The sequence below is a fragment of the Haliaeetus albicilla genome, chromosome Z, assembly GCF_947461875.1.
Source record: "Haliaeetus albicilla chromosome Z, bHalAlb1.1, whole genome shotgun sequence".
Lineage (NCBI taxonomy): Eukaryota > Metazoa > Chordata > Aves > Accipitriformes > Accipitridae > Haliaeetus > Haliaeetus albicilla.
This window is the reverse complement of record NC_091516.1, coordinates 55,552,608-55,566,575: the sequence shown is the minus strand read 5'-3', so window position 1 is coordinate 55,566,575 and position 13,968 is coordinate 55,552,608. Positions and strand designations below refer to the sequence as shown.

General features: G+C 41.7%; 1 protein-coding gene across 1 annotated transcript in view; it reads right to left on the bottom strand.

Annotated features, from left to right (window-relative positions):
• Positions 1–13,968, bottom strand: part of DGKQ (diacylglycerol kinase theta) — a 96,820-nt gene that overhangs the window by 68,829 nt on the left and 14,023 nt on the right. Inside the window, exon 2 of the mRNA XM_069777270.1 lies at positions 1,381–1,460. Within this exon, the coding sequence (XP_069633371.1) occupies positions 1,381–1,460 (80 nt within the window). The remainder of the gene's footprint in view (positions 1–1,380; positions 1,461–13,968) is intronic.

Here is a 13,968-nt window from a genome sequence, read left to right as displayed (position 1 = left end):
TGATTGCCAGCATACTGAAACAGTAGTAGATGCTAATTCTGAGTAATAGCATTTCTCACTATCTACATGTCCCTTTACCGTGTGTTCTAAGACTTAGAGTAATATTTCTTACTATTTCACTGGCAATTTTCTATGTATCAGACACCTTTTTGACACCTAAGTTATACCTCTCAAGACAAAAAGTATATGGGGAAGAGGAAGTGTGTAGCAAAGCCTAACAGCATTATCATCTAGACAAAGCAAATTTAAAAAAAACAAGTGGCTAATTTCTCTCTATCCAATTCCTGAAATTCAAGTTATATATTGTTTTAAACTTTCCCATCTTAACCCCTAAATAGGTTTCCACAACATAAAGGAACTTGTAAAGATTTTTAGGATACAAAGAAGGGAATCAGCTCCCCTTCATAGGTTCCTGGGTCTACACAATGTGTTCCCATAAATGTGCTTTTAGTCAGTGAGGCCTGTAACGCACATGATACTGATTTTACAGCCATGTCTTGTTTGACTTTTGCATATGGCTCCTTAAAGGTATTTGCAGTGTTATACTACTTCTCTACTAAGTTTCTTATCTCCTCCTTCCCTTTTTTCCTTTTCTGTCATCCGTTCCCAAGTGGATAATGTACTTTGTTTTCTCTTCAATTTAGCTTCTTAGTACCTTAGTTGCATCCTATTACCTTCTTTAAAGGTGATCCATCTTTCACACCCTTTAAAAGCGATCTCTTAAGCATGAAGTCTTGTGGGAGGAAAAGTCACAGGACATCAGAAACAAGTACTTTATTAATTACCAAAATAAATAAATGTGAATTATTACCATCAACTGAAGTCCTGCTCTCTGATTTTTTGGCTTTGAAATCCTATGCTTTTAATGCAATGATTTTATTCTCTGGACATAATGAACAAGCAAATTCTTAAGATGCAGCAATCAGTAGAAGCCAAACAAAAGCCCCTTTGCTAGGCAGAGAAGCTTTAGCATTTTCCCAGTAAGATGTAATTGCTGTAAAAAATTTGGCGGTGTACAGAGCTCTTCTTTAGTATGACACATGGTATGGTTTTCTGAGAGCCCTGAGACCAATCAGTCACCCCTCTCCATTATTGTGAGGCTTCCAGGTAATGACATGCAAGTAAGAACATCTAGTAATATTTGAAGAATGCAAATAACTGCTGTTCACAGACAGACTACCCACAGCTGCCCATAGCAGGGACTTTTCAAAGGGAATGTAACTTTGCCTCCAAGCAGTTATAAAAGCCTCAGTGATGACTAACACAATTGATTGAAGCATTATGATATTAACAAGCCACCACTGTACTACACCATGTTCATTAGTGATAAATTTGTGCTATTATTGCAAGAAAGAGACAAGGCAGTGTGTCCTTACTCACCCTTACAAGGCTGGGAGCAATACATGAGCATGGTATCTTGACATTCTTGAGGCACTTTTCATGAGACATGAAGTTGCAAACTGCAGAAATAGAATAAGAACCTTTAGCAAGTCTTCATAAACAAGGGACTTTGTGAAAAACAAACAAAAAATCATATGGAGTCAAATACAATTAGGAACACATCTTTTTAATCACGTTTGCTCTCCCCTAGGTTTAAGACTGTACATGACCATCACACTTCTTGCAGTGCGTAAACTCCAGCTCATGTTGTTACTAAGATGTTGGCAATGGAAAAGGAAGAAGAGTTTATCCCAATGCATTACGGGCCTACAGCAAGTCACGCCCTCCCACACTCTCTCTCCATAAGCACGAAAATGAGCTCTTAAATTTCAAAAGATATTTTAAACAGTCTAAAGTCCAAAATAGCTCTTTGATGTAGCCAAAGCAGATGGACATGTTTGAAAGTGAATTATTCTACAAGCTTGTGCATGTGACAGGAATAAATGGGAGATAACACAGTATTGTTACACACTGAGCATAATGGATGAAGGAGACAAAGTTAAAAGTCACCAGTTGCACGCAGCTTTGAAAGTCAAGAGCAATTACTTCTTTTACTGTGGAAGCAACAACTTTAGAATTCTACCTGAGCTCCACAAAGCATGCTTTCAAGCAAGACAGCGTTTGAAAAAATAATTTCTCATGGGGGTGATATTTTCCACAGCTTCTTACCATGGATTTACATGATGTTAAGCCGTGCAAAGAAAACAAGGGATTCTTTATTTCATTCCCACCACCTCGCATTAATTAGGAACTAGTAAGCCATGCAACTATGGCTTTAGAGTCCTCCTCCTTTCAGAATTACTCTCTACCAGGTCAAGCATGAAGCCTGACACAGATACTCAGGCCCTGGCCTCTGGCATGGAAGCACAGACCTCTCCCAGTGCCTGGGCAGAAGATGACTTGCCAGTGGCAACTGTTGCTGTACACAGGAGGTTTTCGCACCTCCCTACTTTGCAGAAGCATGCCGTATAGCACTTCCTAAGTTCCACCAGCAACTGAAAAAAATCTCCTGCACTTCAAGCTTCCCATCTGCAGCCCGTTGCCATTACTGACTGTATATGCTAGTGCCATCAAAAGCCAGCAATTTTCCTCTCCTCCCCCTTCTCCAGCTCACTGACTTCTGATTTTGCAACTCCGCTCCTCCCATGCCAACTCAAGCATTAAAATCAAGGTCTACTTCTCTGTGCAGCTTACTGCCAGCCCCTTTCACACTGGCGCTCATCTTAATGTGAGCAGTAGGCAGATGTTTGTTTTTCATTAGTCTGCAAATCAGAAAAAGAAGCAGCACTGCATGTCACTACTGCATACAAACGTGTTATTCATCATCCGTGGTTGAACAGAGGGATTACTGCACTGATGAAACAAAGTGGGAACATAGCAAATCCAAACCTTCCGTTAGGTGCTGTGAAGTGTTATGTGCATCTTCAAGGTTGACAGCATTCCTGACTAAATGGTGCAGATAAGGGGTGGAAACAATCAACAAAGGGATGACAAAGCAGATTCTCAGAGCTGAAAATGCAGATGCCCAACACATTTGGATGTGGTCACTAAGGAGGAAGGAGCACACAGCCCATCAGCCCAGAGGAGACCAAAGATAACAAAGTGATTGTCCAGGCAGAGGAAAGATGCATCTCCTGCTCCAGAAAAGGTAAGACCCCACACAGAAAACTGGTGAATTCTTATCACACTTACATATGTTGTCACAACATAGATGTAGATGGACATAACCTACTCTCTCCTCAGGTCTCTGTAACATTTCTACTGACACTTTTAGGAGGGTCAGCTGGTTGCTGTGAGAGCAGGTCTGCAGATGCGGCAGGAGAAAAGCTACCTGTCTGTTACCAGCTAATCTGAAATTTACCACATACGCCCTGCCACTGCCAGAAGACACTTGCCCCAGCCATTTAATGGTTTAGGCAGCCTCCTCGCTGCCTCACAGGTGGTGCCTGAAGCTCAGCTGAACCTGGCTAGGTGAGGGGTACTGATCTCTGCAGACAGAAGAGGCTAGTCAAGTAGAAAGCATCAGCGACTAATGAAATTCAGTGAAATGGCACTGTTTTGCCTTGTTTTTCTGGTTCAGAAGTGGGCAGGCTAGAAAGGAAAAAACAGAGCAAGGTGCTGCAGATCGCTCCAGGAAACTTTATCACCTGCAAGAAGCAGCAGGCAACTGAAGCCTGCAAGACCAGTATCTCCAAGTGGCTACTAGCTTTATTTTAAGTGCACACACAATAACTCAATACACAGGTTAACCAAGCCCTGTACAAACACCTCAGGGAATTCAGAGAAAAAGGCTCTGGATCAGCAATAGAAGTGAGGCTCCTTCCATGGGCATGGATAGACCTTGAGATACATTCTTCATTTATTCAGACAACTCAAGTCACTACACAATACCATTCAATTTTCTCTTTGCGGTGACAGAAGCAGCAAAACATGGTCCTGCATAAAAACAGCATCTCATGGTTCAGATGAGGAAACATCTCATGGCACAAAAAAGTATACTAAAAAAGAATTCAAACCAGCAACTTCAGACAAGCAGTAAAATCAAAAGGTGAATGAAGGCTTCAGACAAGGAGTAAAACAGGAAGGTGCATAAAGGTTTTAATTGTTTGACTGAGTACCTACAGAAAAAGACAACATGCAAAATAAAGAATTTCCTAAATTCCTAATGAATTCCCTAAATCAAGGGAAAGATTGAAGCATTTGCAAAGAATCAAATTAAGGAATATGAGGAGTCAAAGGGCAGGAGATCAGTGCTGCCCAAACTGGGATTTTAACATTCTCCATGAAAGATTTTCACACATTTTTCAGGAGATACCTACACACCCCTCTTCTCCTTGTCACATGCTTCAAATTCAGCAGGGAGGATGCGCTCTGGCTAAGTGTCTTTTTCCTGTCCCACAAAATTCCCCAGGGGCTGAGCTAACTCTTACAAGTCACCGTTTTATATTTGTTTTCCACATTCCCCAAAAGAAAAAAAAAATACGGCAGCAAGCCAAACTGAAGCATAAACTATCTTGCAGGGGAAGGGGGAATCCTAAATTTGTATGAGTAGTCCTGGAGAGGCAACGCAATTAAGCCTGAAGTTCTGACAACCAGGAGAGATTTGGTGTTTTTAAGGGGTGATCTTTCAACAGGAAAAACATGTCAGAAGATACTGTGTGAAGTTTCAGGAGATGAAATGCAAAATTTTGAGGAAAAAGGATTTAAAGGAAAAGGAAGAGGACAGGCTGTTCTATTTACAGGAAGAGGATTTCTTTATACATACAAACTCAGTGACAAGCTACCAGCAGACACATCTACGCATTGTCTAAGTCAAAACAAGGCAATTTCAACTGCAGCTTTCAGATGCTGTACACAAAACTGATGGTTTCAGTCAGGCTTGAAAGGCTGGAGTGTTCAGTGCATCCTTTAGCTAAGTATTTTAAACACTGCCAAAAGTACCTAACAGCATGGATGGAGTGACAAACACTTGAGGTATATTTGAAGAAAACAGCACCTGCAACCTTCAAACTGAAATTTGAATACAAGGCACCTATATCCAGGTTTAAGCTGCATGAAGCTATACAACACTGAGGGAAGATGAACAGTCGTGATTTCAAGAGACATTGACAGAATCCACAAAATCGTTTACTTGCAGGTTCAGGGGACTCCACGTGGTCTCTCCAAGCCCCTAACTATACAGTCAGGCATACAGCAGCAGCCACATTTGACAACTTTCCCTTGCTCCTGTTCTCTACTCAATAATAAATGACATCATTCATATGAAAAATTAGATATTCCCAATGCACAGCAAGAAGCCAGGTGGGCATCAGGCACCACAGGACTGCTCCCTATCCAACATCGACCATGAGACATGGCTTTACAGCAGTCTCTGCCCATAAGCCTTCACTTTCCAGGGCCACTTTCCCTATCACATTTTGTTTGACTTGGTGATTTAATAAAGACAATGTGTACATACAGCAACACCCAGTGAACATACAGGCAGTAGCTCTTCAACATACACTTGCAAGGAAACAGAAAACCTCTCTCTCCAAAAACTGGGCATCACTGTAACTCATGAGCTATGTAACACTTGGTAGCAAAGCAAGGGCTGTTTACACCCTCCAGTACGCCACACTTTTTCCATATAACCCTTTTTCTCTCTGTCCCCAAGACAGACTTCAAAGCAGATCCCAAAAGTGGGAAGAAGAAAAAGGTCAATTATATCCTGTACAGACTCTAGCAATGTATCAGTGTCCCATGCAAGCAATGGCTGGGTGGGAATTGCTTATGAAATACCGAATTTAACACATAATCTTCTCCCACTTTTGAAAAGACCACCCAGTCCTGAGCAAAATCCTACGTGTTGAAAATTACTTTTGTCTCCTCTTTGAGGAGATACTCACCATAATTCAGTTTTGCTGTTTTTTCAAACATACAATTTATTTGTAAATTTATATTTTAACATGTTAGTCTTTATTTAATTTTTTATTTTAACTTTAACAATTGTATTTATATATCTAATTTTACATTTGCTAAACAGCTTTACTACAAGTTTGCTCTCCAAGAAAGACCAAGACGTGTAAAGATCAAGACGTGTCAACACAAAGACCAAAATGGAAGTGTGATCAGTCTAACACAAGACTCACTGTGGACCTATTCACATGTGCATTCTTAACCCAAAAGCACCTCTCACATTTCAGTGAGTGCTTGTTTTGAGCTTAACAAAAGCACCTGCAAAGTAAATCGCAATTCCTCCTCCAGCCCTCTGCTGTCTGGATTTGTGATCCTGTCAGTCACCTCCTGGCCCTCTGCCCCTGGTTCTTAAGTCTCAGCCAACTTGCACCAGTACCGTAACAAGCAGCAGTAACACTCTCTCCTTCTTCCAGCTATTCCCTCCCGTTGTCTTCGCTGCAGGGTGCCACGACCCACGGGTGACCAACACAGGAGCCATCACCCGCCTCCTTGCCACAGTTCACACGGAGGACTCTCAGAAAGAGCGAGCTCCTGCACCCAAAGACAGAGGAAAGTTCCTGCAACTCTCTCCATGCAATGCACACTGCATGCACTGGCACACAGCTGACCCACAGCAAACTTCTGTAACTCCCAAGAAACAACACAGTGTTTTGGCCAACTACCTGTCACAGAGCCAGCACTGGGAAACTTTCATACCCTGACGTGAAGTGACAACAGCACAATGCCTCAATACTGTCTGGATGACTTGGCAAATAATAGTTTCATTTTGTTTGGCGTTATCTGTGAATGCCATTAACTTACTTACATTTTGCTCACCTGCACAAATTGTAACTCTCAGCAAGTGCCTGCCAAAGTTTCTTCTGATCTTTTAACAAAGTTTATAGATTACTGAATGACCTAGTCGACTAAAGGGCTTATTCTTTTTAAAACAAACCATTAGCTCAACCAGGAATGGCCTAGTAACTCAGAATTGTTTTCCCAGCTATCAGTACACAATAAATTTTTCATTTCTGGAAAAATTTAAGTGCAATGCATTAAAGAACATACTCTGCTCGTTAATGTGAATATAAATAAAACTAAATGAAAAGCAATAATTCTCTGGGGCATCTTGTTAAATGTAAGACTTGGAAGAAGTCCCTGTCTTGGAGAGTCTACTGGACCGGATGGCCTGATACATGTAGGAGTATTACATAAATGAAAACTCTCTACAATCCTCTACAAAAAGCCCTATAAATTTACATAGGTTACATGGAAGAATTACAAGGGGGATTAAAAAAAAAAAAAAGAAAGAAAAGAAAATGCCTTCTTGAAGATCTAATGCTGCATGAAACTCTTACAAGACTCACCAGCAGCTCACTCACTGCACAGACAGTATGTGCACGCTGTGAGTTTATAATGTGCCACAGAGGTGGCTTTTTTGCAACTCCGCCCCATTCCTTTGCTAACAATGTCTACCATTCAATTTGTCTTTTCTTTGACAATTACACACTGGGCACATACTTCCCTAGCCACATCATTACAACTCTAACTTCATTTCTTGCCTGATCTGTAAAAGCTGACTCAAGGCTCATGAACTTGTAGGAGTATTTTTCCCCCCTTCATACACATCACTTTACATTCATCAACCCAGTCAATAAAATGGTAGATTAAAATTAATTCACTTAAAAGATTCTTCTGCAATCCTTAGCAGCTGATCTCCAATGGGAACTCTCAGCTCGCTCCTGGCCTTTGTAGATGGGGTGGTGGGCTGCTAATGAGAGAGTTGAATCACATATGCCCTACCAAGTCATTGCTGCCACAAATCCACCTGCAACCTTGTTAGGAGTTCATTGCTTCCCTCTGTAACTTTTGTCTGCCACCCAAACCCAGGCCTGCAGTCAGTGTGGTTTTGTTTTAGCATTTCACACATCATGAATGCCAACTTTCCTTGCATGCGTAGTACCCTCAGTTATATCTGTCTTCTGCTAAGATGCTCAGAAAAATAAGACAAAGAAAAGGCTGTGGTTATGGCTAGCAACTGACTCTGGCACTGGGCCACCCTTTGGGTGGCCAGAGGACTGTGGTCTACATTTTCTTGAGTGCATTGAAATTGTACAGGGCAAAAAACCTGCTTCTACCAGATTAAATACTGGACAGCTTTTTTTTCAACAGGGGCCTGCAAGCGTTATAGATGATCCCTATCCAAACACATGCCATCTTTAAAAGGTTATCTTTAAAAAAAGATAAATTCAGCAGATGGAGAAACACAGACAAAGTCCTCATCATGTATCTGAAGTGCAACTTTAACTCTGCCTACCCTAAACTGGAATGTGTCTCTGTACTCACACATATTTAGTCTTAAAAATTTGAAGTACTCATTTTAAAAATCAAACACATTAATAAATAGCTTCCTGGACCAGATGCAGGTGATACAATTATGTACTCCCCATCTCCAGCTTATGGCAACTTCCACTCTTTTATCATAAACCCCCACATTCTGAGACACTCTCTCCTCCTCTTTCACAGGACAATCTTCAACTCATTACTGCATTTTATACATCAAATAAAACTCATCTGTAATCAAATTTTTCTTTTTCCATCTGAACAAATCCCAGCAGCTGCAAGGAGCAACATTTTCTGCTCAAATCAAAGGTGGGCAGGTCTCTGAAAAACCAGGACCATGCCCATTAATACTTCCCACCACATCTTTCCTGACTCAGCTGTGCAAAGACTGCAGTAGGCCACAATTGCCCCAAAGTTTGATTGCCCCAAGAGAGGGGCACTTGTTTGAAGAGATGGGTGACACAAGAAGTTCAGTTCTAAACAAGTAGTGAAAGGATAAGAACACAGACATGTACCTTGTGGTAACTTTGGTCAGAGCCCGCATTTGCTGGCTGCAAACTCCAGGGTGATGAGCAGTGGGAGTATGACTGTTGCTGTTTCTCCAGGGAACTGTTGGGACTAGGTGGACTCCTTGGGAAGGTGACAGCACAGGCACTTTATACACTACCACGTGCCTGGTGCAACAGACCACCGACCTCAGCAAGAAATCAGAGCCATCAAGTTTAGCAGCGGTTTCAGCGCAGCACAAAGGATATGCAGTGCAGTTTCAAGCCTTGTGCTTCATAGCAAACGTGACTATGTTTTAAATGCAACAGCTACTACAGGAAGAATAATGACTCATGCCATTTACTCCAGAGGGTTAATTCACTCCAGCAGGGTGAATTTTTCAATTCCTTTTCAATACTTTTAGTAATTTTCATTTTCATTAACTCCAGTAGAGAGCATTACTGTTAAGAGTGCAGTACATCTAACTACATAGTCTGAAGTTAAGGTCAGATTCTCATATGCTGAAAATCAGCACAACTCCTTTCAGCTTTCTAAAGCACAACAATTTACAGAGGCCAAGATTCTTTTACTTCAAGTCAATACACCAGATTATAAAATAAACCATGTAATATGCATCTTGTTTTTATCAAGATGAAAGAATGAATTAAGGGTGAATTATACCCTCAAAAACATTCCCAGGCATCCTGTAAAGTTTAGCGATGAGAAGAGATATCCATCAGTACTTCCAGCAACATAACTGTTTCCCTTAAACAGATATAATTATTACAAATCTTTGTTCACCAACTTACAAGGCATCAACAATCCAGAACAAGAGGAAGTATTTGAATTTGCCTATGCTATCAAGCCATTATTGCAACCTATTCTGCAATTAGAGGCATTTCCTCTCCCCAAAGTCAAAGCTATTCTTCAGAATACTAATGTTGCTCAGAATTACAAAATGTTTTCCTACTCCAGATGCCAAGCCTGAGAATGCTACAAATTCAGCAATTAACAGAAAAGTCTCAGCATTTATCAAAACAAATGACTGTGGGAATTCAGAGGTCTCACATTATTTGCTACTGAGAAGACACCTGCTGGGAAGGAGGAGATGAGGATATTCCAGAGCCCAAGTGATGAGGGAAGCATAAGGATGGAAATCCTATTCTTTTCTGATCTGCAAACCAAAACTCATTCCAAGCAGAAAGATAGAAGAGTAGTAACGACTCTGCTCAGCTGATGTCAAACATTCACATTATAGTTTAGACAGTGTGTTATTTCTGTGCCACATACCTACACTATCAAAATAATTTCTACAAAAATATTTACTACTTTGGGCATGAATGTCAGTATGTCCCAGTGTCCTGGTTTCACCTGGGATAGAGCTAATTTTCTTCCTAGTAGCTGGTATAGTGCTGTGTTTTGGATTTAGTATGAGAATAATGTTGATAACACACTGATGTTTTCAGTTGTTGCTAGGTAGTGTTTAAACTAAGTCAAGGATTTTTCAGCTTCTCATGCCCAGCCAGCAAGAAGGCTGGAGGGGCACAAGAAGTCAGGAGGGGACACAGCCAGGGCAGCTGACCCAAACTGGCCAAAGGGGTATTCCATACCATGGGATGTCATGCCCAGTATATATAACCTGGGGGAGCTGATCTGGGGAGGGGGGCAGATCGCTGCTCAGGAACTAACTGGGCATCGGTCGGCAAGTGGTAAAGCAACTGCATTGTGCACCACTTGTTTTGTATATTTCAATCCTTTTATTATTATTATTGTTATTTGTTTATTGTTATCATTATTATTTTCTTCCTTTCTGTCCTACTGAACTGTTCTTAACACACGAGTTTTACTTTTTTACTCATCCCATTGGGTGGGGGGAAGTGAGTGAGCGGCTGTGTGGTGCTTAGTTGCTGGCTGGGGTTAAACCACTACACCCAGAGGTAACTGTAATGAAAGCATGTAGGTAACACATTCATTTTTACAGAAAACTGGGCAGCAAGCGACCTCAAGAGCTCAGCTAGTCTGTCCTTCTGTATTCCTGACAAGTGTCAGCCAAACCTGCTCCAAAAACCCACCCAGGAGAGGCAACCCACAGCCTCTCTGCACAGCCAACTCTACGTGCTCCAAAGTCCTTACAGTCAGGAGCCTGGTGCTGGATGTCCAAACCAAACGCCCCTTATTACAACTTATGTCCAGCATTTCTTGCCCTGTGTACTACTGCCATGAAGAACTGTTCATTTTCCTTTCTCTTTGCAGCTATTTCTGCAGCTAGGTACCTTAGTGAGACAAGGTTCTGGTTATTTTAACAAGTCAAAGAGGCTTATTTTGGGCACTTACTGACAGCAGAACAGAAAGGACAGCAAAAAACATAAGGTGGCAAACCTTACCTGGTCTTTCAAGTGGTTATTGTCACCCCTCCTCTCACAAGAAAAGGAAGAAAGAAAAAAAGACAGTGCTCAGCAAGTGAAAAAACAGCTTTTTTAAAGAGCACTGGCAATCATTGCTAGAATAAGAGAAATCAAGATGTTCTCATGTTACCCCTCTTGTTAAGGAAGGGCATGCAAACATTTCAGTCCAGCCACTTCCCCCAGGGTTACCCTGAAACACAGCAGAGACCTCTGCCTTCTGGTGGATCACCAAACCAAACCACTTTAGTCCAGGACCCAGAAAGGCTTCCAAAATTCCCATTTTATTTGCCAGTATTTGTAGAGATGTCTTAGCTTCCACCTCTGTTCTGCCAGAGCTTGCAGTCATGAAAGAGCAGCTCTGGTTTATAGTCTGGTTGCAAGTGTTTGGGGAAGGAAGATGGGTACAGAAGAGCTGAACATGGAAGAATCAGCTTGCTCAAATTAGTTTAATAAAAGTATACCGATGCACACAATGACAAGGATGCCCAGTGCAGGAGGCGTAGCTACTGCAGCATACTGACGGAAGGACAACTGCCTATAGATTGACAGAGCAGAACAAACAAGAAATCTAGCAAAGCCACGGAGTAAACCAAAGCTTCAAAGCTGCTGTCTTGCATAACAAGAACAGTCTCTGCTTTCCAAACAATGAATCAGTGGGACTTAAAGGGCCTATCAGCACCAAGACAATTCAGGCCAAGTCAGTCTAACTGTATCAAAACAAAGCTTTATTTTGGCCAAAACTAAGTAGGTTATTTCCTCCTCTCTTCCTGCTCTTCCATAGCATGTGCCTGATACAACAAAAGCCAAAATACAGGCTTAATCTTACAGTGCCTCTGCCCTTTAGGGGCTTTTTCACTCGCTTCTGAAGTTGTCCTCAGTCCTGCAAGGAGGCTATTTTGTTCAGTAGGACCGCCTTTGCGTTCACTGAAGAGATCCATTGATAATTAGAAGACAATAGCTTTGAGGAAATGCCCACAGGCTAAGTAGTCACAGACTGAAGAAAAAGACTTCGGGGGTTTGGGTTTTGTTGACTTTTTTTAATCTCAATGTTTTTAAATTATTATATAAAACACACTGTTATCAGACTGCTTATGCAGACAGGACCATTCAAGCTGATGGGAAAGATGCTATTTTAACAAGTAACTTAAAAGCAACGCTCTCTTTTCACTGGAAGTTTGTGGGACTTAACTTTTACATTTGTTACACAGCTTTGAGCTCCTCTTCTACTGTAGCAGTTTGCCAACACAGACACATTTAGCTTTTTTATTTACGACCGTGACCACAGGCCAGCCTGAATACTGTGACTATTCACTGAAAGGAATGCTGGATGCAGTGCACGGGCCTTGCCAGCTTATTTCCCAATTCAGCAGAAACATGCAGAGACCTGTATGCAATATTGGTGTGCTTTCTCAGACAAAAACACAACCTAGTTTAAGTTTAGAAGTCTGTTGTGCAATGCTTGCTAAATGTCACCAGAAAAGCTGTCACTAGAAGCTTTGGTCTTCCCAGAACATTTCAAACAACGGCAAGACAGGAGTGGAAAAATCTCTGAAAGCTTTAAGAAGTCAGGCATTAAAAACACCCTTCTCTCTCACTGCGGTGAGAAACCTTGGGCCTTTGCTTGTCTTACAGTTCAATGAGACCGCACCGTGGATCCTCTTCCTCTGAAAATCCAGAAGAAATGAGAAACCTGTTAAGGTTTTCTAAATATTTACTGAGTATCCTTACAGACAACTTGTATTTGCCAGGCAGGTCCTTTCTCCTCCAGGACTCTCCAGCCTTAGCAACTAACCAGCCATACCTGTGTCTGCTTTAAATGGAGATAACCAGCATCTACCCTGTCCGATAAAAATACAGCTTCCCCCTGCACAACATGGATGCGTTGTACTTTTTATTTCCAGAATTGTGTACATGACAGCAAGCTCTATTTATAGGTATGGATACGCAAAAGAAATGGTTTTGTAACATCTGAGCTCTGTAATTTCAAGGCAGCACATTTGAACTCCTATTCATTTGTATATCAGATACGCTGTTAGGAAATAACATAGCAACAAGTCAAGTGAAAACAAGACAAGCCACTGAGTAACGAAACAGTCAAATGAGTTCATGATATACTTAAATCATCCATCATAAAAGCACCAATCTGGTTATACTAGGTTTGCTGGAATGGTGGTAGCCTTACAAAGCCCCTGGGCTACCCTATGGACCTCTTACTCTCTCATAAGTAAGGCTGTAAATATTCTTAAGTCTAATAACAAACTCTGTCTTGCTTCTCCATCTTCCCTGTTACAGTAAGACCAGGACTGACAAATGAACTAACAGAACTTCACCTGTCAGAAAAGCACCCTCCCCATCCTACCATCTCCTGACTTCACCCGGAGCAGGTTTCCTAAATCCTGCTAAGCAGGCAAAGCTAGAGCACCTACAGCTGGAGAGACAACAAAGGCACGTACGCTGTGTGCATGGTTCCACCAGGTCTTCGCAATCCTAGGAGCAAATAACAACTGCACAAGCAAGCAATACCACATTAGCAAAAGTAGCCATCTCCATTTGGTCAAGAGGCTTTTTAGGTCATAACCATAGCCAGCAGAAAACCTAGACACCCTACCAGCTGCACCTATGCAAAGAAGTGGGATCCACCCTCTCCACTTAACATGCTGCAGTTCACCCTCCTTCCGTGCTGTGAAGTATGGGAAATGATAACATGGCCTGGCTCAATACAGGCTTCAATTAAACAAACTGGCTGGCTGGTCACATCCAGAGGGTAGAGGTCAACAGCACAATGTCCAGATGGAGATCAGTGAAAAGTACTGTCTCAGGGGTCTGTACTGGGACCAGTACTGTTTAATATCTTCATCAG